Source organism: Eucyclogobius newberryi, unplaced genomic scaffold (assembly GCF_026437365.1).
Source record: "Eucyclogobius newberryi isolate DKJ021-1_F unplaced genomic scaffold, fEucNew1.0.hap1 SCAF_12, whole genome shotgun sequence".
In the NCBI taxonomy this organism is placed as follows: Eukaryota; Metazoa; Chordata; class Actinopteri; order Gobiiformes; family Gobiidae; genus Eucyclogobius; species Eucyclogobius newberryi.
In genome coordinates, this window is record NW_027315746.1 from 19,570,718 (window position 1) to 19,594,078 (window position 23,361).

At 40.2% G+C, this 23,361-nt stretch overlaps 2 protein-coding genes across 4 annotated transcripts; one reads left to right on the top strand and one right to left on the bottom strand.

The window, feature by feature from the left end:
- Positions 1-1,158: 1,158 nt before the first annotated feature.
- On the top strand, positions 1,159-11,147 carry LOC140356378 (integrin alpha-6-like). Of its 2 annotated transcripts, XM_072441261.1 has the most exons (26): positions 1,161-1,406; positions 5,065-5,192; positions 5,263-5,342; positions 5,425-5,689; positions 6,193-6,324; positions 6,402-6,615; positions 6,681-6,874; positions 6,961-7,058; positions 7,178-7,305; positions 7,382-7,471; positions 7,593-7,654; positions 7,742-7,887; positions 7,971-8,111; positions 8,189-8,304; positions 8,457-8,610; positions 8,736-8,816; positions 8,896-8,975; positions 9,056-9,130; positions 9,213-9,315; positions 9,412-9,582; positions 9,680-9,769; positions 9,844-9,954; positions 10,019-10,117; positions 10,191-10,319; positions 10,438-10,511; positions 10,892-11,147. In XM_072441261.1, the coding sequence occupies exons 1-25, from the start codon at positions 1,234-1,236 to the stop codon at positions 10,501-10,503; spliced, it is 3,126 nt and encodes a 1,041-aa protein (XP_072297362.1). In that variant the 5' UTR covers positions 1,161-1,233; the 3' UTR covers positions 10,504-10,511; positions 10,892-11,147. The 2 variants fall into 2 exon arrangements, with proteins under 2 accessions (XP_072297361.1, XP_072297362.1); XM_072441260.1 differs by lacking the exon at positions 10,438-10,511 and having other exon boundaries at positions 1,159-1,406.
- Positions 11,148-11,574: 427 nt separating this feature from the next.
- On the bottom strand, positions 11,575-18,125 carry LOC140356379 (uncharacterized). 2 transcript variants are annotated; one of them, XM_072441262.1, is made up of 18 exons: positions 16,522-18,125; positions 15,892-16,024; positions 15,700-15,820; positions 15,512-15,616; positions 15,291-15,381; positions 15,085-15,219; positions 14,954-15,007; positions 14,487-14,587; positions 14,188-14,316; positions 14,008-14,104; positions 13,884-13,935; positions 13,679-13,815; positions 13,379-13,605; positions 13,246-13,305; positions 12,961-13,162; positions 12,719-12,811; positions 12,427-12,615; positions 11,575-11,950 (listed from the first exon to the last, which is right to left on the bottom strand). In XM_072441262.1, exons 1-18 carry the CDS (start codon positions 18,067-18,069, stop codon positions 11,774-11,776), a joined length of 3,651 nt encoding a protein of 1,216 aa, XP_072297363.1. In that variant the 5' UTR covers positions 18,070-18,125; the 3' UTR covers positions 11,575-11,773. The 2 variants fall into 2 exon arrangements, with proteins under 2 accessions (XP_072297363.1, XP_072297364.1); XM_072441263.1 differs by lacking the exon at positions 12,719-12,811.
- Positions 18,126-23,361: the final 5,236 nt, after the last annotated feature.

Consider the following 23,361-nt stretch of genomic DNA (forward strand, 5'->3'; position numbering starts at 1 on the left):
CTCTACACAACAGTAACCATAGAACATGTCTACGTGCAAAATATAAACAAACAATTTTATAATCAGAATCAGATATTGACCTTTAATAATCCATTCTACTTGATAGTCATCCATTGCATTTGCATTTAATCAATAGAAGTGTGCTGGTTAAAAACACTTTTTCTTTTTTAATGTTAATTAAATTTTTTTCACAGATAAAACAATCAAACAAACCGACAATATGAAAAACAACAACACTTTACCATATTGTGGAGGGAGAGGGCCGTTCTACAACAGACGCCTGTGGGTCATCCAGACCCGAGGATAACATGAGTATTATAGAATATGATTAGGATATAAAAATACAATCTTGTTAACCAATCTAAAAGGCATTCCAATAATAAATATATTGTTTGTTTCCTTAAGCCAAAAATAAATAGGCCTTTTTACTTTCTTGATAAGGCCAACTAGGGTGAACCTAGTTATGAGACATTACACTTATGATGTCCAAATTTTACTTTATTTATTCCATTTTGTCTACCATTAGATAACAGGGAACTCTCAAGCTGCTTGATATGTTGTACCCACGTTTTCCATGTAAAATGAATAATTCCTGGAAGAATCAGGGTCAGTTTGTACTCCAAACCTATAATAAAAAATGACCCTAAAATAAACTAAAACAAATAATAATAGGACTTTTATACGGATTCCGCCGATACGTATAGCTTTATTACAAGTGCCTAAAATTCATGAAAGGGAATTTACCTTGAGCTTTTATAAAATGATTGGCAAAAACCCAACAAATTCTCTATCTAGTGTCAATCAGTCATTCCCTCCAGAAAGCAGCTATACTCATTCATATATTTAAGAAAACCTAGGCAGAATTTAAAATCTAAATTATTCTTTGCAGAGCTCGTTTCTACAAATTAGAGTAAAACAGACATCAGCTTCAGTTTTAATAAAAAAAAAAAATACATTCATTTTTTTCAGGCGTTTCAGGAAATGTAGGCTCTAAGTGGGTTTAGGGGTTTTAACAAGAAGACATTTATGAACATTATAAACCAAGTACTATACTATGTGGTATTGCGATAGCTGCATGAACTAGGCCAGGCCCTGCTGTATAACTGTGTAATAAGTAGCAGAGCTGGTGGGAGGAGTTGGGAGTCTACACAGGGCAACACTGACGCGCACTCCGTCACTCACACTTTGCTCCTTCAGACCAAGGACGCGGGGTCAGGGAGAGTGCACTTTGTTATGGAGGTCCGGATCACCTGTGCGCTCGGGCTCTGCCTTCTGCTGGGATGCGCCAAGCTGCGGGCCTTCAACCTGGACACCGACAACGTGCTGCGGAAGAACGGGGATCCGGGCAGTCTTTTCGGCTTCTCTCTCGCCATGCACAGGCAACTTGAGCCGATGGATAAGAGAATGTAAGTGCGCGCGTATCAAGAAGAACTCTTTCATTTCAAATCCAGATCAACAGTGCATTATTTGTGTTAAAGTGCACTGTAATGAACATTTCAAATAATCATAACTGTTGCTCAAGGTGCTTCAAGCAGACTGTTAATTATTTCTAGTAGAGTCTTGCAAAATAGAATTATATAAACTTGCATAGAATTCACTTTTACAAGTTTCATGTCCAACTCCTCTAACTTGTCAGATTTATTTAAACCCAAGCTTTTTTTTAGCCCCAAAACATAAAAACAATTCTAAAATAAAAAGCAGCTGTGAGCTAATTACAAGCCATTCAAGAGAAAGGATACATCTAAATTGAGATGTAGTCTATTTACTAAAACTAAATGCAGTTGTTTATTTAGCTATTTTTTTCATTCATTAAAAAAAAAAAATAGACTTGATGAGCAGTATGTCAAGCACCCAAGGGCTCGTCAAACCCTTCAGTGTAAAATGCCACAAGTAGCCTATTGCCAAGTGACACTGCGCATGTTGGGACAAGAAGGCAAGTTTGTTTTACACCTGACCTGAGACAACACATACAGGAGGAATTTGCTGTCTTATGTTTTTAGCTGGCACATCTGGCTCAAACAAGTTAGATGATGACTTGTTAATCGTTTCGAGTGTTCTTTAACTTATACATAACCTTAGGCTACTGTAAATTCCTTTGCTTACCAACTTTCATGAGTCAGGTAGAGTTCTTCACTCTGTGTTCCTGGCGTGTGTATTCTTGTGTGTAACAGTTGGGTGTGCACTGTGAGTCACCAACATTTGCCAGTGGTGCCTATCAGGTCTTATTCTGCCTTTTGCCCGCAGTGATTTTGGCCAGAGGCAGTGATTGTTACAGGAGGTGAAGGCAGGGTGATGATGGAGCTTTGAGTACTTGCATTTTGTGTTGTTGTGCAGATACATTTCAAAATGCCAGTGTCGATGGGTTTCTTAAGGCTAGCTTCAACTTTAACTTAACATTTTTTTTGATGGATGGTGTTGGAACAAATAGTGCATGAATCATTTTTACATCTGGGCACCAAAAAGTGAAGTGAGGCTTGGCTTTCACTCAAAGAAGACGGAACCACAGATGTAACTCAAGATGGGTTTGGAGAATCCTCTCAATATTCAATGGTTAAAAGCTGCAGATTGAGGTATCATATTGTCACATTTACAACAATATCAGCAAACCCAGAATCCATAATCACATAAACAACATCAGTCTTTTCTTTGTCTTCTGCTAGTCGTCCTCAACTGGTCCAACCCACATCCTTGCTGTCAGGACAAGCAAAGACCAAAGTAATAATAGATGAATAATGTAATAAAAATAGTTGAACCCTTTTAAAGTATATAGCTTCAAAACAATTGCCCACATCAGGTCCGCAAACCCACTGAAAATGAGCCTGGAACCCAATTTTCGCTCAACTCAGTCTTTTAATTGCTCAAACAGAACCTTCCGAGGATAGACCTAATGGTTTTCTTTAGTTCTACAGTTAATACAGATAATTACATTTCCATATAATCTAATTATACTTGTATACCCTTGTCAAATACCTACGGTTTCAAATAGCATATGATCTAAGATTATGCAGTCCTCATAGCTCTTACAATCCACCAAAAGCATACACAGACCCTGTCCCAATACCAGCCACTCAATACATTTTTGTATTTTGACACGTTTTTATGCAATTGAAAGCACTTTGGTTCAGTTATTGCTGTTGTGAAGTGCTATACAAATAATGTTCATTGATTGAGTAAAGAAAATTCTTGGTGGACTAAAAATTAAGGCGAGACACTGGAGGTGAATAGGAAAAATGCTTAATTTAGAAACATCATTTTTTCTCTGCTCATATTTGGGACATATGAAACTGAAAAATTGACAGGTTTTGCTGACATATTAGATACATATTAGATACAAAATATATCAACAGAGGGATTTGTGATACCTTATTTAGTCTAATTACATTTAGCTGAATTTTTTCAGTTGAAACTGAGTTATATTAACGAACCCTTATGATCTCATTAAGTACAAGACTGGAAAGTTTGCCATACAGTATGTAGGTATTGTCTTTACGTCCCTATGGAAATAAACTTTTTAAGGAAACAATTTACAAACAAGTTGATTAAAAAAATGTTTCGACAATGTTGTTGTTTCCTGGTGAAAGCTTCTATGTTGAGAGAGCAAACTGAAAGACAAAATTATGATAAAATGATCTTCCGAAAAGGCAGATTAAGCTGTCCAGCCACTCCCAAAACTTCAGCTAACTCTTGTCTTTTCTGCTGTTGTGCGTATAAAGTCATATAGTGCTAATAATTAGTGATTACACTGATTACACAGCAGACTGATTAATTGACTACAGCCTTATTATCATTAGTCCATCTGCACACACTGGTGCTGCTGCTTCCTGTAGACTAAGTCTTTCCTCGGCTGGTGGCACAGGCCAAAACAAACCATAACCTCACTGTCCTGCTGAGAGTCCTGCTGACACCGCATCAAGCCTTTAATAACAACCCTACTGGCACAATAAAGATTACCTATGAGATTACATTTAACTGTTTTTGTGTGTGAGTGGAATATTTCATTTTACAAAAGGGTTTATACAGAACAATTAAAAGAACATACAAAAGACAAACTCCATATAACAACATACTATTGTCCATACAATCAATTCCTATAGTGCATTCAGAGTTCTGATGTGAAAATAAAGCAGAACCACTGCTATGGGGCTTGAAGCAGCAAGTGTTTGTCTCTGAGGGTTGTTCCAGGGCAAAGCAGTGACATTTAGATGATGCAAAACTCCAAATGTATTTCAGAAGGTTTAGACCATCCCACATGTAAATAGCATCAGTCAGTGTTACAAAGAGCGTAATTTGTCTGGCTTAGTAATAATTCCCCCATACAATCTGAAGAAAATGTGTGTTTGTTGACATCAGTTTTACAGTGAATTAAGACATTCCTGACTTGCTTGAATTATAGTGTAGTAAAACCCTGGGAATTGGATGCCTATGGAGATATAAAGATGGGTGTGGCTTTTGACCTTGTAGTTGTCCACAAAGGCCAGCTGTGTGAGGACAAAGATAGAAATCCCAGTCCAGTGAAGCAGAGTATTCAGTTGAAAGAGTCACACTAATACACTGTGTGGACATGGAACATTGGCTTTGGAGGTTACTTTCTCTGTGAATATGGCCGCTGTGTTGAAATCAGCCATAAGAATGTCAGTTCGTCTTTCACAATGTGTTGAGCGGGCATATGATACAGAGTAGTATTTTAGTAACTTGATTTCCCATTGATTGGCAGACAAAACTTTTATGAGTGAATGCGCTTGTATTATATTTAAATGATATGTACAATCTACCACCTACGTACCAATGTAGTGTCTGTGGGGCAGATGGCCAGTTTGGCAGCCTTGCTCCCTTCAGTCTACCCCAGGGCAGCTATGGCTATACCAAATATGGAGTGAATGAAAATTACCGTACACAAAATTATAAAGTGAGTTTGAGAATCTGGAAAAGATGTAAAAGGCTAATGCATATTTTAAAAGCTTAATCATCATTTGTTGTATGACTGTTATTGTGAGTTGTTTCCCCGATAGTTTGAGATGTATCTTTTCCTGGACCACCATTAATGTATGGGTGGATCTCTTGCAGGCTCCTGGTTGGTGCCCCCAGAGCAAAGGCGCTAAGAGGTCAGAAGTCTAAAGTGACTGGAGGACTGTACAGCTGTGACATGACCTCCACCTCCTCCTCTTGCGACAGAGTCATCTTTGACAATACCGGTTAGTTCTATCACGTGAACATTTTACTGCAGTAGACATAATACCTATTCATGGATCAACTTCACAATAGAGGATCTGAGTGCTGAAAACAAAGAAAACCAATGGATGGGAGTGTCTGTCAGCAGCCAAGGGCCCGGTGGCAAGATTGTGGTATGAACGTTTGTGTTAAATACTGATAAAATATACATAACATTTTGATCAACAGCTGACTATTTATTGATTTTTCCGACAGACTTGTGCACATCGATATCAGATAAGATCTGCTGTTAACAGGCCTGGAGAGTCCCGTGACATCACAGGCCGCTGCTACATGCTCAATCAGGACCTGACCATTAACGAGGATTCAGGGGCAGGCGAGGGCGGGAGCTGGCACTTCTGTAAGAGCCGACCCAGAGGCCATGAGATGTTTGGCTCCTGTCAGCAGGGTGTAGCAGCTATCTTCGACAGTGACTTTCACTATGTCATTTTTGGAGCTCCCGGAGCATATAACTGGAAAGGTAAGACAACCATAGGGTGTCCTCTGTGTTAGTCCAGTGGCTGAGTAGGTAGCACTCTCGCCTCACAGTGAGAATGTTGTAGGTTGCCAGGCCTGTGCCGAGTTTGCATGTTTCTCCCCATGGCTGGGTGGGTTTGTTCAGGGAATTATGGTTTAGCTCATCAACCCAAAACAAGCACAATAATATATTCCTCCAGATAAGATGGTTCTGACCAATCCTAGCTCAACACCAGTAGATGGTCGCCGAGCACTGTTCTGGTCCTGACAGGCTGTCCCAGTGACATTGAAGGGTGGGTTCAAAATTGAGACTAAACCAAGACTAAACCCGGATCTAAACCTGGACTAGATCAGGGCTAAATAAAGGACCAAACCAAATCCACGTAAAATGGGTCTAAAATGGGCTCAATTTAGGATCAAACAAGTGTGAACATACTCAAATTGTAAAACTTACAATTTCAACTGCTGTCGAGAAAGTGTCCTCTAACATTTTGCTGTCCATTCTAGGCATAGTTCGATTGGAACAAAGAAATGACACCTTTATTGAAATGGGCATCTATGAAGATGGTCCTTTTGAGCTTGGAGATGAAAATGAGAAAAAGCCATCGCTGGTTCCGGCCCCTGTTAACAGTTATCTTGGTAAAATACTTACTCTTCAAATGTTCTTATGTGTACCTTCATACAATGTACATTAAAAGTTCCACTTTCTCTTCTAGGCTTCTCTCTGGACACAGGTATGAGTCTGACTCAGAAGGGCCAGCTGACCATAGTGGCAGGAGCTCCCAGAGCCAACCACAGTGGAGCAGTGGTGCTGCTGAAAAGAGGACAAGAGGCAACCAGGATCGTCCTGGAGGAGTACACTCTAGAAGGGGAGGGCTTGGCCTCATCTTTTGGATATGATGTTACTGTTCTTGACCTCAACGGAGATGGGTTAGTAACACAAAGATGTCACATAATTTATTTGTTATGTGTTTAATGAAGCATTGCTTTATCAGGTGGGAGGATATTGTAGTTGGAGCCCCACAATATTTTGAGAAGGATGGAGAAATTGGAGGCGCAGTCTATGTATATATTAACAAGGCTGGAAAATGGAACAAAGTCAAACCCACAAGAATCGATGGCCCTCAGGACTCAATGTTTGGCCTCGCTGTGGCAAAACTTGGCGATATTAATCAAGATAATTATCATGGTGAGATAATTTGTTGTAATTTCTTTCCAACTTAACTAAAACAAAACGTTTTTAACTAAACTATTTTTTTATTTTCTCCATATTAGATTTTGCTGTTGGAGCCCCTAATCATGATAACGGCATTGGAAGTGTTTACATATACCACGGATCTCGCACTGGTCTCAAGTCCAAAAAAGCAGCTCAGGTAAAACTTCAGTTTACAAATTCTGGGACAAATAAAGGTTTTCATATCTTTAATATTGCGGCATTATTACCAACCTAACACATAACCATTACTTTTAAATGGAATCATTGAAACATTAGATTCTGCCTGGGGAGCCTTTGGGGATGAAGATGTTTGGATACTCTTTGGCCGGCAACATGGATCTGGACAAGAACTCCTACCCAGACCTTGCAGTGGGCTCTCTTTCTGATGCTATTTTTGTCTACAAGTGAGTGGAGACTGTAATTACACATATATCCTCTCTTTATTATGCATGGTAACATTCATATTTTATATTATTCAAGGGCACGGCCAGTTATCAGCATTGAAAAGAAGATTACATTCACACCTCAAGAAATTGACCTCACCAAGAAGAACTGCGATGACAAATTTTGGTAAGTGACAATTTAAGTGAGTAATGATCTGTTTTATGCACACTAAGAGGGAGTATTTTCTGTCCTGACCCCTAAAGAAAATTGATAAAAAAATAATATGTTTTAAAAATGCTTTCTTCAGCCTAGAGGTTAAGGCTTGCTTCACCTACACTGCCAATCCACCCAGTTACTCTCCCAAGCTGGGTAAGCATTTTTACAGTAATGTAACTAGATACAGTATTAAAAAACATAAAATAACATGATAATTATTTCAATAATTCGCCTATTTAGCAATTAGATACTCCCTGGACGCAGACGCTGAGCATCGTAAAAACCGACTGCCTCCGAGGGCCACTTTTCTTGATAAGAGCTCTGGCATCCTGAACTTGGAAATCAAAGGCAAGGAAATGTGTCAGAAATCCCGGCTTGTCATCCAGGTAATTGTGGTACACGGTACGGAGTCATTTGGAATCCTTATTAATATTGGTACAAAAATGTATCTTATTAATGCATCTTACAGGATAATATTCGAGATAAGTTGCATGGTATCCCTGTTGATGTTTCTGTTGAAATCGAAGATGCCAAACGTAAACGCAGACAGAGCGTGGCAACACCAGCGCCTGTTCTTAATGCCGATGAGCCAAACTCAACACGCTCACTGGTAAAGGAGCAACACTGGACTAATAATAGTGACTCCTTTAAAAGTGCTTACTTAGTCTTGTGTTTTGATCTATACAGGTGCATTTCCGGAAAGATGGGTGTGGTGATGACAATATGTGTGAGAGCAACCTGCAGGTCAAATATCGATATGGCTACAGAACGATAGACGACGAAACCTTCACTCCACTGAGCATGTAATACACCTAAATAATAACATATAATAGTCAAAGTGTCTGCATGGTTGTTGCATTAACTTACCTCAAATAAAGTTATTTTTTCTAAAAAGACACAAATGCTCAGCCTAAAAATTTGTATGGTAATGTATTGATATTCTGTCTTGATAAAGGGAGGATGGTGTGCCGGTAATCTCCTTAAGTGATCAAAAGGAGATTGCATTGGAAGTGACGGTGACCAATCACAATGGAGATGATGCATATGAAGCCAGTGTGAATGCCACTCTACCGCCTTCTCTCGTCTACTCGGCCTATCGCAGTTCTGATGTAAGGCTCGTGTGCAGTGAATACGCCGAGACAACCTTTTTAATTTTTTTGACAGAAAATTAAATAGAACAGTAACAAATTATTATTATTTTTTTTCATTCTAACATTCTTTTATTGATTTTTAGAACACTGTATCTTGCATAGCAAATAAAGAGGGAACTAAAACTAAATGTGACATTGGAAATCCCTTCCAAGGAAAAACAGAGGTAAAAATTGCAATTTTTTAAAACATTCATTTTCTATTAGTTTGGATTTTAAATGTTTGTGTTTCTACCCTTCATACAGACAACCTTTTACATTATCCTGGGCACAGCGGGCATCTCTCTCAACACAACTGAAGTGGAAATAGAACTTCTTCCTTATACGTAAGAATAGAACTTTTGTTTTGTTTAAAAAAAAAAACGTAATTGTTGCAATGAAATTATTATTTTTTTTTTCCTAAAAGGACAAGCATTCAGAAAACAGTGCCTGTCAAGGCAAAGGCAAAGGTGGCCCTCATACTGCAGCTGTCTGTCACAGGGTATGGAACAATTACACATGTAAATTAAACAACACAGACTCATTATGTAATTATACAAAATTTATTTTTTCTTCCATTTCAGTCTTGCCAAACCATCTCAGGTCTATTTCAGTGAAGAGGTCAAAGGGGAACGTGCCATGAAATCAGAAAGTGACATCGGCAGTGCCATTGCTCATCAGTTCAGAGTGAGTGGGGCTGCTCAATTTTTTGTAACGTTCAGTGTGTAATATGTTCTTTTTATACAATCGTCATGCTGAGAATCACCTGCCCTGTTCTGTTAGATTATCAATCTTGGGAAGCGGTTGACAGATTTTGGCACTGCTTCTCTTGAAATTGACTGGCCAAGGGAAACTGAAGACCAAAAATGGCTCCTGTATTTGGTGAAAATAAGTGCCACAGGATTGGACAACTTTGAGTGCTTTCCAATGGATGTGATCAACAAATTGCAAGTGGTCAGTGGAAACATAATCTGTACTATATAAATAATCTGTACTATATACAATTATCTTCAACATAAAAACCTAATCCTAAGTATTTTTGTTGTTGTAGGAACCCAGCATGCCTAGAACCAAAAGAGCTTTAAACATTAAAGACAAGGCCACGCTTTCACGATTAAGTGATAAGAAATATGAAACTTTGGTAAGAATATAAAGTGTTACCATGTTGAGTTATTTGTATTTTATACTGTATATTCAGTGTGTTTTCCTGTCCAGTCCTGTGGCAAGGGAGCAAAATGTGTGAAGATCAAGTGCTCCCTGCGGGGCTTTGACAGTACTGCAGTCATCACCCTGACCTCTCGCCTCTGGAACAGCACTTTCATAGAGGTAGAGTTTAGTAATTTAAATGTGTCATTGGAAAAAACATTTTTAATATTTTTTTTCTGCTTAGAATTACTCTAAGCTACATCATGTGGAAGTGATAGTGAAAGCATCTCTGGGTATTTCTAGCACATTAAAGAACACAAAACTTCAAAATGCTATGACAGAGGTAAATATGAATATATGTCTTGACTTTTGAGGATTTTTTCATGAACCATTGTTAAAATCTCCTTGTCCCTCAGGTGAGCCTGACTGTGTTCCCAGAGCAGCGCTCGGCCCAGTTCGGAGGAGGGGTGCCGTGGTGGATCATTTTGTTGTCTGTGCTGTTTGGGCTGCTTTTGTTGGCCCTGCTGGCTTTTCTTCTTTGGAAGGTAGGATGGAAAAAACGCAATTAACAGAACAAATACTAAAATACAGCTGTAGTAGGTAGAAATGACTGTCAAATATGCAAAGAATTGAAGTTGAACCTAACAATATTCCTCTCCTCAGTGTGGAGTCTTTGACAAAAAGCATAAGGAGGAGCCTTCAGAAAAAGAGAGACTGACAAATGCGTAAAACAAAGGGTAAAATTACCCAGCTTGTATTTAAATAGAGCAAATATTTTATTTGCAATGTTTTGCTGAAAGGGACATTGCCTTTGAATGTTGGGTTGCTTTGGGAATGCATTTAATTATTCACCTTTTTTGTGGCTTTTTTCACACATACAGCAAAATGTGTGGCTACAGTTTACTTGCATGGCTAAAGGGTGACATGGTGTATCTGCCAAACCTTGGCTCTCTGCTGTAAACATCTAGTTTGGTTCTGGTGATGTTTAAATTCGTGCACGGTGTGGTGTTTTCCGCCCCTCTATTTAAGCAGTTCATTGTATTTTGAGTCTTGCCTTTTATTGTATGAATGCATTATGGGATATTATTACTAATGCAAATGCTCCATCCTTTTGCAGTGTGTTTTTTTTGAGCGGGCCAAACATGAAGACAAGATTCCCAGTTACAATGCAGTTCGGATCAGACGGGAGGAAAGGGAAATGAGCAGTAAGAATTGGGAAAAGGAGGAAAAGAAACCCTGGATGACAACTTGGCATGATGGTGGACATTTTTGATAACCATTGAGTTGCACATGGACTAATTGAATGCATTTCTTGTACGTCTCTGCCTTTGCATATGATGGAAGGTAAATAGCACATTAACTGTATGTTGCAGCAGAACACAATGTTGGACTAAACCACATGATCACGCACAAAGTCTGTATTTCACTGGATGGAGTTGTGGTATCGTACTATACTCTTACAGGTTGTCAGTGGATGTTGCCTTTCAGTGTTGACTTAAGGGTGGGTTTTGTATTGTTTTGTATTTATTTTTTAGGGGCACTTTGTTACTTTTTTTAAAAGCCAGACCAGTAACACAACACAATACATTTTCTACCATTTAAAATTGTCTCCAACATTTCATCCACAGCTCTCGCCTTTCATTTTTTTTCTGCAAATGTCTTACAGGACTTTAAGTGTTGGCAAAATATGGCAGATGTAAATAATGTTTTGAAATAAAAATATAAGTGTATGCATCTGTGTCTAATATTTATAACGTTACGAAATCTGTATGTATTAGAACAATAATGCACAGATAGGGGTTTCTTAAATAAGTAAACTTTATTAAAATTAACAGTAAAAACATAAGTATTTAAATATTTATATAAAAACAATCTGCTGGTGCAGCTGGTACGTTATATTATTGCAGGCTGCGTTACACCAGTTAAGATGGGTACATTTCAAGTTAATGTCAGTGTGTGGCATTTTAGAGCCTCATGCAGTTCGAAAAGGCATTTGGATTCACAACAATGACTCAGTCCGAATGGTGCTTCTCCTGGACTCCTCTGTCCCGACTGTGTCCCTCTCGTCCTTGAGCCTCTTGTCTCTCTCTCGCTGCTCCTTTTCCTCACGTTTCCTCATGTCCTTGAGCTTCTTCTTCAAACAAGAGCGGTCGTTTTGATTGCAGACACCCAGAGCCTGTCAGAGAGTACAACAGGACAGTCACTAAAACGAGATGGAAGAACACTCTTCACATTCCCCTTAAGCCACTTGTTTACATCAGTAGTTCAATTAAAATTATGCAACTAAAGCAATTATTACAACTTTAACCACAACAATGAAAATGCATTTGTAATTTAATATTTTTGTAATATCAATGATTAAAAAAAATAAAAAATACTTGGCAATTAACAATTCAGAAGAGAATGTCTCATGGCACCTACAGTACAAATGGGAAGGCAACACCCATTAATATTTTTGGCAATATTTTTGGCCAGTTGTGACACACAACTGCCAATTTACATTAGTGGCTACAGCAAATGCTTATTTGTACAGTATTATTTTCCCACAAGGTAAGGTAATTTGGTAATCTAACTGTGTCAAGTAAAAAAAAAAACTTTTGAATCTCTAACAAAACATCAGATCTATGCAATATTTCTTTGTCCGGGGCTCACCTTCAGTTTATCAGTATCCATGCTGAGAAGCTGCGCCCCGTCCACACCTTTGGCAGAAAACTCTGCTGCATATTTGTCCATGCTCATCGCCACCAGCCACAGACACACCTGCTGACTGCTCCACTCCGTCACCGGGAGACTTTCCCATTGGTTGTTGTTATTGGTAGAAATTAAGTCGTCGTCCAAGGTCTGACAAAAAAAAATAAATAAATAAATAAAATGAATCAAACAAAAAAATAATTGGTGGGGAAAACATCATGCAAGGAGGAAGGACAGAAAAGGACAGTCTCACCTCAGTGGATGAAAAGGTGAAAGAGTGCGCAGACAGAGAGTGATTAGAGACGTGACCCACCATGCGGGAGCTCCCCAGGGGAAAACCAAAACTCTGCAACCAAGAACAAAATGGTCCTCTGCGGTTGTCTGCATCTTGCCTGTATATGTTTATTCATAAGTAAATCTAAAGCCATGTGTCAAGTAGGAGGGACCAGGAAATCGAGACCTTAACGACAGTATTGATCTTATTTGTGTACGTACCTGGTCTCTTCTTCCAGTGGTGGTCAGATAAGGCAGGCTGCTGCTGGACACAGACCTAAGCCTCTCTTTGCATTGCTCCGGATCCTCCACCTTCTCTGACCCTTTATCTCCGAACCAGGGAAACGGCAGACATGAAGACATAGAGGTGGCTGACGTCGCTGGAGAGATCCCAATAGGCACGGCTGCCAAGTCGCCAGAACTCCTGCAAGGAAACAAAAAGTACAAAAAACAGTTAACATGGTATGCATATCATTTCAGTTTGATAACTCTGGGCAAATTGTGTACCTGCTCGATTTTCTACTCTTCTTTTCACTCCGCCTTTTGCCGAGAGACTTCCGAAGACCACTAGAAAAAAAAAGAGAGACTAATCAGACAAAATAGTTAAGTTTTGACAATCTTAACATTGAAGATCTTCAACCTGAAATTGGGGAACTTCTTAGACTTTTTAGAGGAGGAGGAGGACGTGAGAAGTGAAGAGTTGGTGTCGGTGATGTAAATGGGAGGCGTGGACAGAGAGCTGGAGGGCAGTTGAGGGCCGAGCGTGGGGAAAGAGGAGGTGCTGGACAGGTCACTTCTGCTGACTCGCTGTAGCGGAGTGGGAGCAGGGAGCGACTGTGTATCCACCGATGTTTGTTGTGCCTCTTCCTGCAAGAATTCAAAAGGGCACATTTCACAGACGCCTCCTTTATTCAAAGTGTTTAAAGTGTCTGTGTCTGACCTGTCGTCTGAAGCTCTCCCTCAGTTTGTCCCGGGAGGGAGGGTGGCGCTTGGATTTCTGGGCCAGTTGAGCCTTGGCGACGTGTGCACTGCAGTCTAGACGTCCTGTATCAGGGACTAGGCTATACCATTCACCATCTGGTGGACGACAACTAAAGTTTGATTCTATATCCAAAGACGCTGTAAAACCAGGGTCTCATACAAACCAGTTTCTGTAGTGTTGTTGCTACTGCCAGATAAAGATTCTCTCTCCTTTTGCTGCGTACACAAGGAGAACTAAATGCATTAGTAGTTGCAAATTCACTGATGTGATTCCAAGTCTCTTCTCACCTGAACAGACAGTTTTTCCATCAGCGCTTTGTGCTGCTCCTGTTTTTGCTCCAACTCTCTCCTCAGTTCTGCTTCCCTGTTCTCTGCCTCGTCCACTCTGCAACAATCAGAAATTATCTTTAGAAACTGCAGTTTTATGATGATGCTTCTGTGATATTCATATTGAACAACTCTAAATACCTGCTCTGGTATTCCCGAAGCAGTCTTTTGGCCTTGCTGTATTTTACTTCCAGGTTTTCAGATTGGCTCTGGGTATCGGCCAATCTCTGGCTGATAACTCTACAAAGAGTCTGGGCCTCTTGCCAATACCTGGACAATAGTAGTGAGATAATTACCTGTTTTTCTGTTTGATCTAAAAATGATCATGTTCACCAAATGAACACATTGACCACATCCAGTTTGAAGACAATATGGATACAAATATTATTGAACAAAGTAAGGTAAATGCAGATTAACACGGAAATAAAAGATGAATCTACTTCTCCAGTTTGTCAGCCTTCTCTTCTTCATCTTCTATTTGTTGTTCTAGTTCAGCTTTTTGGTTCTGCAAACAAGCTTGCTGCGCCTTCATTGTGTGCAACTACAAAACAACAGCACAATATTATGCATGGCACCAATTTTAAAATGGGGCATCCGCATTTTCATTATTTAGTGCATTTTGTAATACTCATCTTCATACTCATTTTACAATAACACATTTTATACTCAACATCTAACAAGTTGGAATGAAAACCTACAAAACTGTCCCCAACTCAGTTATGTCACAGATTACCACAAAAAGGATAAAAGCAGGGCTGATGGTAAATGCAGGGGCTGTGCTTTCATAAACAAAGCTTTTGCAAACACAGCTAAATGAGTCCGTCTCCAAATGTGAATGCAAAGGTAGTGAATGATTGCAAAAGCTGCTGTGGTTTGTGTGAGATCTCAATCTTGTGGAGTGACCTACCTTTTTTTGAGTGCTCTGTAGTTGGTCTGTTCTGTTTCGGAGTTTAACCTGGAGCTATGAAAAGTTAGAAATGCATAGATTATCCCAGTTCGTCCTCTTATGTTAAAATGGAAGTTGCATATACCACATACCTGCTGGTATTTGATGCATAGTTGGTGATTATCCAGGCCAGAGAGCTGTGATACATCTTCCTCTTCATCGTCGTCTCCCAGCGAGTTATATTCAGAGTTGCTTTCATCGTCTTCACCTTCACTACATCTCTGCTCCTATAGATAAGCAGTTTTTTTTCTCCAAAATGTAGATGTCTTAAACTAAACATTTTTGGCAATCATCTTACTGTATGGGACGAGTTATCCATTTCCAGGCTTTCATTAATTAGCCGCGCCACCTCGCTCTCCACACCCTCCTTTTCACGACCAATCAAAAACCTGTCAAAATCAAGCAAATAAATGAAAAGCAACAGTTTCTCCTCTGAGTTATTATGCAAACTAACATGATTTAAGAATAGAGAAAAAAATATATATAATCAATGCTGAATTATTTAAAAATACAACTCACTTGACCAGGCCTGATGTATTCTTCAGAACAGTGGCTGCAAACAACTGGGAGACGCCAACTAAACTGACACCATCAACTTCCACAATCTGGTCATTAACCTGAATCCTGGCATACAAAAAACATCGACTTTTAAAGCAAAAAGAAACATGTGCCGTCTCCTCAATTGTTCAGAAATGACAAATTCATACCTTCCGTCTCTCTTTGTTGCGCCACCTTCAGTGACAGATTTGACAAAGATGCCAAGCTTCTCCAGGCCTTGATCAGCACCGACACCCATTCCTATGATGCTGATGCCCAAACCTTCTTCTCCTAAAACAAGTGTTTGTGATGGTGACACTAATGTAGCATAAAATAGCAGTTTGATATTGAAGTTTAGAAACCTTTTTCGATCTCCACAGGAAAAACTTCCATCTTTTCCACACGCTTTTCCAGTTCATACTCCGCTGAGGCAGACACTGGGTCAATGTCATCATTGTGTCTGTCGTAGTACGCATTTGAGTAAGTGCTGAAAACCTTAAAGAAAATTATTATGCAAGAGTTGTGAGTATATCTTTAGAATGCACTAAAACACACCAAGATCACATTGATTCCATGTGAACTATATGTAAACTACTGCTTTGCTAACACATTTCACATTAAAAAACTGCAATAGGCAGAATATATTTTTTTACCTTTGCAAATTCAGTCAGTATTTGGGACAGTGTTAAAGTTACGAAGAAGAACAAAAAAACCGAAGCGTGCACCAATTGATTATATTTATACATGTACAGTATATACTTTTTAAGATTGTAAATGCAGTTATGGGTAGGAATGTTTTCATTGCCTTTGAATTGCAGCTTTGACAGAGGAACATGTGGGATCCTGTCCTCATTCCACGTGCTTTATAAACATAGCTTTAGGCAACAAACTTTTAAACCTACAATGTAGACACTACAAAATAAGCATTGCTTATGCTGTATTCATACTGTCAATAGTTTCCTGCACAGAGAAAGAAAGTTTATTCCCCTTACTTTGATTGGTGCTGTGGAGAACTTGACCTTCCGTTTTCCAGCTTGAGTCTCGTCTTCACCATTAGACCCAAGTTCAGGAATTCCAGGGATTTCATCATACCCCACAACAGACTCATCCGGGCGTCCGTCTTCTGTTGTGGACAGAGCATCTTGAATATCCACAAAAACCTCATTCCCGATCCCAGAGTTTGCACATCCCGGCCACTCCTTGCTTCCCTCTCTCACCACACGTTGATCATTTCCTTCCGCCTGTTCATCACCTTTCACCTTCTCCAAACTGTACAACTCTTGATCAAGAACTTCGGCTTGCATCCCCTCCCTCTCCTCTGTTGTTGGGTCACTCACTTCTGCTGCCATATGCGCTGGTTTAAGGGACTCTTCCCTCACCTGCTCCTCCCATTTTGCGCTCTCCTGCTCAAACACGTTCACGCTGCCACTTCGATCGTCTGTTTTGCATAGCACGCTTTCGGTGAACTCATTTTCTTTGAGCTTCTGCAGGTTAAGTTCTTCAAACACATCATCCACCAGGTCCTGCACTATCCAAGGGGCCACGTAATTCACAGATGTATCCCGCCAGTCTGACTCTAGTTCCTTCTCAGTCTCCCCATCACTTTCAGATGATTCGTTGTCGAGTTCAACTAGCTCAGCTCTTACCGGCTCCTCGCTGGTCAAATCTGGGTCTAGGTGTGCTTTTTCAGCTTTGTAATGGTCACCTAGCGTCACCTCACTAGTTTGTGATATCGTTTGTTGATCCAGTGAGTCAGTGCAGATAAAAGGGGTGATGGATTCTTCATCTGGATCGCTGGCATTAGAAGATGTATGGTGGCCTGCCATCGAGTCCAGCGCAGAAGGCTTGGCTAAGGAAATATTTACGATGGGAAGGCTTATGAATTTGTCTTCATCCAAGCCGTCCATCTCCGCAGGCTTCAGGTCTTTTTCCTTGTCCCATGAGCTGTTGCTACTGCTTCTGGAATGATCGACTTGCTCCATCCTCTTGCTTCTCCTAATGTCGGGCACTGCCATTAGCTTTGTCTCAAACAGTTTGCGAGTTACGCTGAATTTCTGTGCCAGAGCTGCCCTGTCAATATAATTTATTTCTTCTGATCGCTTTTTATTTTGTGGAAAAAACTCAGGAGTAGAGAGGCCCGTGGCGGTGCTCGGAGCTGATGAACTCACAAATGAACCTCGGGCTGAAGGAAAAGGGGAAGTTGGAATTGGTTGTCTTTGAGGTGAAAGTGCTGGTGTGCCTCCTGCATTTGGCCCATCCGCTTTAAGCTGTTGACTATCCATTTGCAGAAAGATGTTTTGACTAATTTTGGCTCCCCTCGTGCTGCCAACGCGCCCTCTGCTCACTGGGTTGTTGCCGGTTTGAGACATGCGCGGGTCAGACAGGCTGGGTGGCAGTCTGCTCGGGTGCAGAGCGGACTGCCGGGCCCCAGACTTCGACGTGATCGCAGTGTCAAATGAGCACTTGATGGCGTGGAAGTCGGAGTTATAGGTTATGCGGTGAGGGGAGGCACTTCGGCCTTTGCTGTCAGTCCTCATCATTTGGAATAGCTTTGAAAAACACTGGACTTGAAAAAACACACTTGGAAAAAAATACTCAAAAGTATTGTTATTAAAAGCTGGTTAGTTGCTGCATATGAAGTAAAAAGAGGGGAGTTTAAAATGTCACTCCATGTAATAGACGGCAGCAGGCATAAAGTTCTGGGTTTAGTGCACTATAGGCTCTCGATATTATATCATCGGGAGGTTTCCTAGGAAAAACAAAAAGGACATAATGTAAACCAACAGGCTTAGGGTAAACAACATTTTAGCAACAACATATCACAAATTACGTTTTTTTTAAAAAAGCAAAATGATCTGATTTTGAGTCGGTGTTTACATGCCCAAGAGAGTCTAATCATCAAGAACACCTGGTGACAGGTTTCAGTCAATTAATACATTTTTTAAAGTTCTGTTGAATTTTGAAGACAAAATACAATAGATTAGAAAAAAAAATATTTAACATTTTCCCTTTTATTTTTTGACTTTTCCACATTAGTTTGCCCCTTTACCTCACTTTCCTTCACAGGTGAGAACAACCAGAAATAAATAAATAAAGATTACTCAGATCAGATGTACCTGCTAGCATGAAGTCAGATAATGATCAGATTTTTGGAGAGCATGGAGACCAGTTGCATTTGAGAACTTGCAGACATCAAGGTTTAACTAAAGACCAAACCCAGAACCACCAACAAGTCAGCATCCAGCAGCCACAGGTGTGCCAGCGGCGAGGTGGCGTTCAAGTAACCTCGGGAATTTGAGTAGCAGCTGGTCAGCGACATTCAGGGTACTTAAAAAAATACGAACTCTAACTGCAACAACCTTTTTCTCAACAAACAACACTTTCAGGTATAACAAATCCCCTAACCTGTTTTAATTGCGCTAATTCTCAAACAAATTAGAACCACGTTACGTTTACATGTTTTAGTGACAGAAATTACGACAACTACTGAACATAGCCAATGAATGCGATCGTTCAAAAAGGCGACTACTATCTTTATCGATTTAAAAACTTTACTTGTCTTAGCCTATTATTTATTATACAGTTTGATATGACAATGTTCATTCTTACCAAAAGCGTTGTCTGTGCTGCTAACGGATCCTTACTGCGATAAATAGCCCACAGACAGATGGCGACTCATGCTCCTAAATACTGTAAATGGATTATGCCGGGTAATCCTGTGTAAACTGCTCCACTGTGGACACCGACGACGAGCACGTAATCGAGCGGAAGGTGAATTGATTACATCTTTAGCACAGCCTGTTTAACATGTCCAAGAAATCCCCCACTGATCATCCCCCAGACTCCTGCATGAAAAGAGTCACATTATTGATCTACTGTAGCTTACATCTGTGCCATAACTATACTGTAAACATACTGCATTACTTCTGTAATCTTAAAAAAATGTGTCTAAAGTCTAGTTTATGCCAGTTCCAAGCCTGTCAAAATGCATCTGGAAGGGCATCTGACACAAAACTAAACTCAATTCCTAATTGCAATCCCAAAATAGTCTATAATTTGATGGGAGTCTGAAAAGCCAAATTTTATATTTAATTTCTTTGATCAATGTGTGGTTATAATCAAACTAAAAATGAAATGATGAAGAATTTGAATGATCCAGGTATAACATGTTTATATAACAAAGTAAAACTAGTCCAGCTGTTTTAGTTAACCTTATGCAAACTAATAATACAATTTTAACTTACCTTTACTAGTCTTTCAGGATCTCTGCCAGTCCTGTTGTCTGCCATGTACAAATCATAACGCTAAGATTTGAAAATTCACCTGTGTAAAGCCACCACGATGCCAGATTGAGCCTGATGCATGACCTGCAGATAAACTGTACCTGCCTGTGCATGTCCACTGCCTGGTGACCACAGCCTGGTGACCACAGCCTGGTGACCACTGCCTGGTGCTGTGGTGCTGTTACTCGACCGGACTGGACCCAGCAGAGTGGTACTACTCAGTGTGACCTGGTTCTGATTGGAGACTGTTGTCCCAGGTGGCACAGGGACCTAGATGATATAAATACTGGCCAATCACAATCAAGAGTTCTTTTGAATGAGGGTAACCGAGGGAGGGGACGTAGGGAAAGTGAATTGAAAGTAAGGATGGAGGGAGTTATATCTGGGTATGTGAAGTTTAGAGGCTACGTAATAGAGAACAGGACAGATATAGAGGACATTTAACTGGGTAAAAGATCAATAGAAAGTGATGGCATTTGTAGTTTCATACAATCCACAAATGTACAGCAGTGTTTGCCAACCAGGGGTACAGGGATTTGGGGGACCGGCACTTACCAGGGGACTCCAGATTTGAATAGTATTTTACTATAAATTGCTTCTTTAAGTCCATTTTACATCCTTAATAATGTGTATATAGGATCCTTTGGACATCAATATCATTATTAAATCAACAAAGGTAATAGTTATATACAAATTATAATTGAAAACTACTAATTATCTGATTTATAATTACTAAAGGAACACAGGTAGGCCTCCAGGACATAAAGGGTATGAGGGAGCATAAGGATTATATAATTTTGAATAACCCCCTGCTGAAGAATAAGTAGGCAGCATAAATATAAGTGTATTTGTAATGTTGCAAGGCCTCTGTCTGTGATCTCAGTTTCTGTCAACGAGGAATGCAGAATCTGCTGCTCAAGATTGAACGTACTTGACCTTAACAAGAGGAACACTGTGTCTTGACTCTTGAGGTTTATTGTATTTCATGGGGACAAGATCCAGCTGAGGAGATTTGGCAAAAGGATTAGAAGAATTAGACCAACAGGACGTTTCCAAATGTGCATCACCATTACAGGGTTTGTCCACAAGAGTGCAGAGTTGTTATGCTCAAAGAAATGATTAGGTAAAGAGTAATGCTATTTTAAAAATAAACTTAATTAGAGATCAAATGACAAATTCTGTGTCAGTCACAATCAGAGTTTGTTTTAATATGACGACACTTGGTCAACTTTATTGTGTCAGAGAAAAATCCATTCAGCACCAATGCGTTGTAAAAGTCAAACAATCATAGTTAAAGTTGGGTTTGTGCATCGGCTGAATTTGGCAGACAGACAAGCCCCGTATGGTTATCTGTTTTCTCTCTGGCGTAGGGAGTTTGTTTTCTCATGAGGGGAAAAGCTCTGAGTTTCAATGCATAAATGTTGGCTCCACTCTCGCTCACAACACACACAGTCAGCCCAGTGACTCCATGTGGGCTGTGATCGAGCCAAATATACCTCTAAATGAGCTTTTTCAACATTCCACAACAATTATACTGAGCCACTTAAACACAAAGTTAGCAGCTTTTTTTTTTACCTGTCCCACAGTAATGTTCACCACAGTATTCTGAGACAAGCATACACGTTTTGCTTTGTTTGTTTCAGCCCTAATCATTTCCTTTTTTCATGTTTGCTTTAGAAAATGGGACACCCCCCCCCTCTCCAGGTGGGTGGGGTGTCCTTGCCCCAAGTGGAGGAGTTCACGTATCTCGGGGTCTTGTTCACGAGTGAGGGAAGGATGGAGCGTGAGATCGACAGGCGGATCGGTGCAGCGACTGCATCACTGCAGCCGCTGCATCGGACTGTTGTGGTAAAGAGGGAGCTGAGCCGAAAGGCAAAGCTCTCTATTTACCGGTCGGTCTACGTTCCTACCCTCACCTATGGTCATGAGCTTTGGGTAGTGACCGAAAGAACAAGATCGCGGATACAAGCGGTCGAAATGAGTTTCCTCCGCCGTGTGGCTGGGTGCTCCCTTAGAGATAAGGTGAGGAGCTCGGCCACACGGGGGGAGCTCGGAGTAGAGCTGCTGCTCCTCCACGTCGAGAGGAGCCAGCTGAGGTGGCTCGGGCATCTGTTCCGGATGCCTCCTGGGCGCCTCCCTCGGGAGGTGTTTCAGGCATGTCCCACCGGGAAGAGGCCCCGGGGAAGACCCAGGACACGCTGGAGAGACTATGTCTCTCGGCTGGCCTGGGAGGAGTTAGAGGAAGTGTCTGGGGAGAAGGAAGTCTGGGAGTCCCTGCTCAGACTGCTGCCCCCGCGACCCGGCCCCGGATAAAGCGGCAGAAGATGGATGGATGGATGGATGGGCTTTAGAAAATTACCTGCCACTGATGATTTACCTTACTGGTTTCCGTATATTCATACCAGACCCCTGCTGATTTTACCCTCTTTATTTAGTTTGGTGTATCATTTCAGCTTGGTTTTTTAAAAAAAAACTGAATTTGTGCAGACTGTTATGACAAGTGATCTCTTGGATCGCTTTCAGCATGACTGAAGAAATTGATTTCCAATGGAATAATGCATTGCCTCTAACTAGACCATCTCCACTATAATGAGCCAAAACAAGCTTATAACATATTATAAAGAATATGTCGGCCTGTGGTACTCAAAAGTGTTTAATATTAAAAATGCTAAAGATTTATCTCAATATCTGGTGTTGACATTTAAAAAAAAAAAAAAACCTTTGTAGTTCAATTGAAGTGGAAGATGTCCCTCAGGTCTTACTTGAAAAAATCTTATCGGAGGAGCACTAAGAATTAGTTCAACAAACGCACAACTAACTCACCTGATGGACACTAATGTATTCGTTTCTGTCTCTGCTAATGTACAAAATCTTATCTTAAGTTATATAATTCTCCCCTTAGGTGCACCTCTCCAGGTAAAATTTAAGGTTAGCCTTGATAATATGCAGCACTTGCACCATTGCATGTTCTTGTGTATCACAGGCAGCTGCATCAGCCTGATGATATGTCCACACTGCTATTATCTCCCACTGCACAGCGCACTGCAGGAAGCCTTCTTATCATGAGGCCACTATTAAAGGACTTTTGAATGTATTTTAATAGATTTGGTAACTGTTATACAAAATAAATGCAAATCAATTAGAGAACAGTATAGCCTCAAATAATCACAAACTAGATACTGTATTATATTGTTATTTATTGTTACGTCTACTCGCTATTACTTTCTACTGGAAAGTATTCTACTGTAGCCTATGCTACATAATAGCCTGTATATTTATGCCACACAAGGTGTGTACAGCTGTTTCTACACCAGTAATACATTCTATGACAGAATCTGGAGACGCTTTGATTAACTTTTCCCATAAATCAATGAATAATATAATTGATTTATTGCTTATACTACAATGATTAGACTGGGTATTGGCATTGGAGCTTGGATGTTTCATCTGAAATGGTGGTTTAGTGGTTTACTTTGAAGATGCATAGTGCTGTGTTTTCCTTTTGCCTCTAAAAGCCCATTAGGGCAGAGTGACACAGTCATCTTCTCC

Excerpts from the sequence above, each read along its gene's own strand:
- LOC140356378 (XM_072441260.1), top strand. The coding sequence starts at position 1,234 with ATGGAGGTCCGGATCACCTGTGCGCTCGGGCTCTGCCTTCTGCTGGGA. Across the intron at positions 5,343-5,424 it reads GGCCCGGTGGCAAGATTGTG|ACTTGTGCACATCGATATCA; the intron begins GTATGAACGTTT and ends TTTTTCCGACAG. Across the intron at positions 7,888-7,970 it reads AATCCCGGCTTGTCATCCAG|GATAATATTCGAGATAAGTT; the intron begins GTAATTGTGGTA and ends TGCATCTTACAG.
- LOC140356379 (XM_072441262.1), bottom strand. The coding sequence starts at position 18,069 with ATGATGAGGACTGACAGCAAAGGCCGAAGTGCCTCCCCTCACCGCATA. Across the intron at positions 13,816-13,883 it reads CAACAACACTACAGAAACTG|ATGGTGAATGGTATAGCCTA; the intron begins GTTTGTATGAGA and ends GTCGTCCACCAG. Across the intron at positions 13,163-13,245 it reads AAGAGTAGAAAATCGAGCAG|GAGTTCTGGCGACTTGGCAG; the intron begins GTACACAATTTG and ends GTTTCCTTGCAG.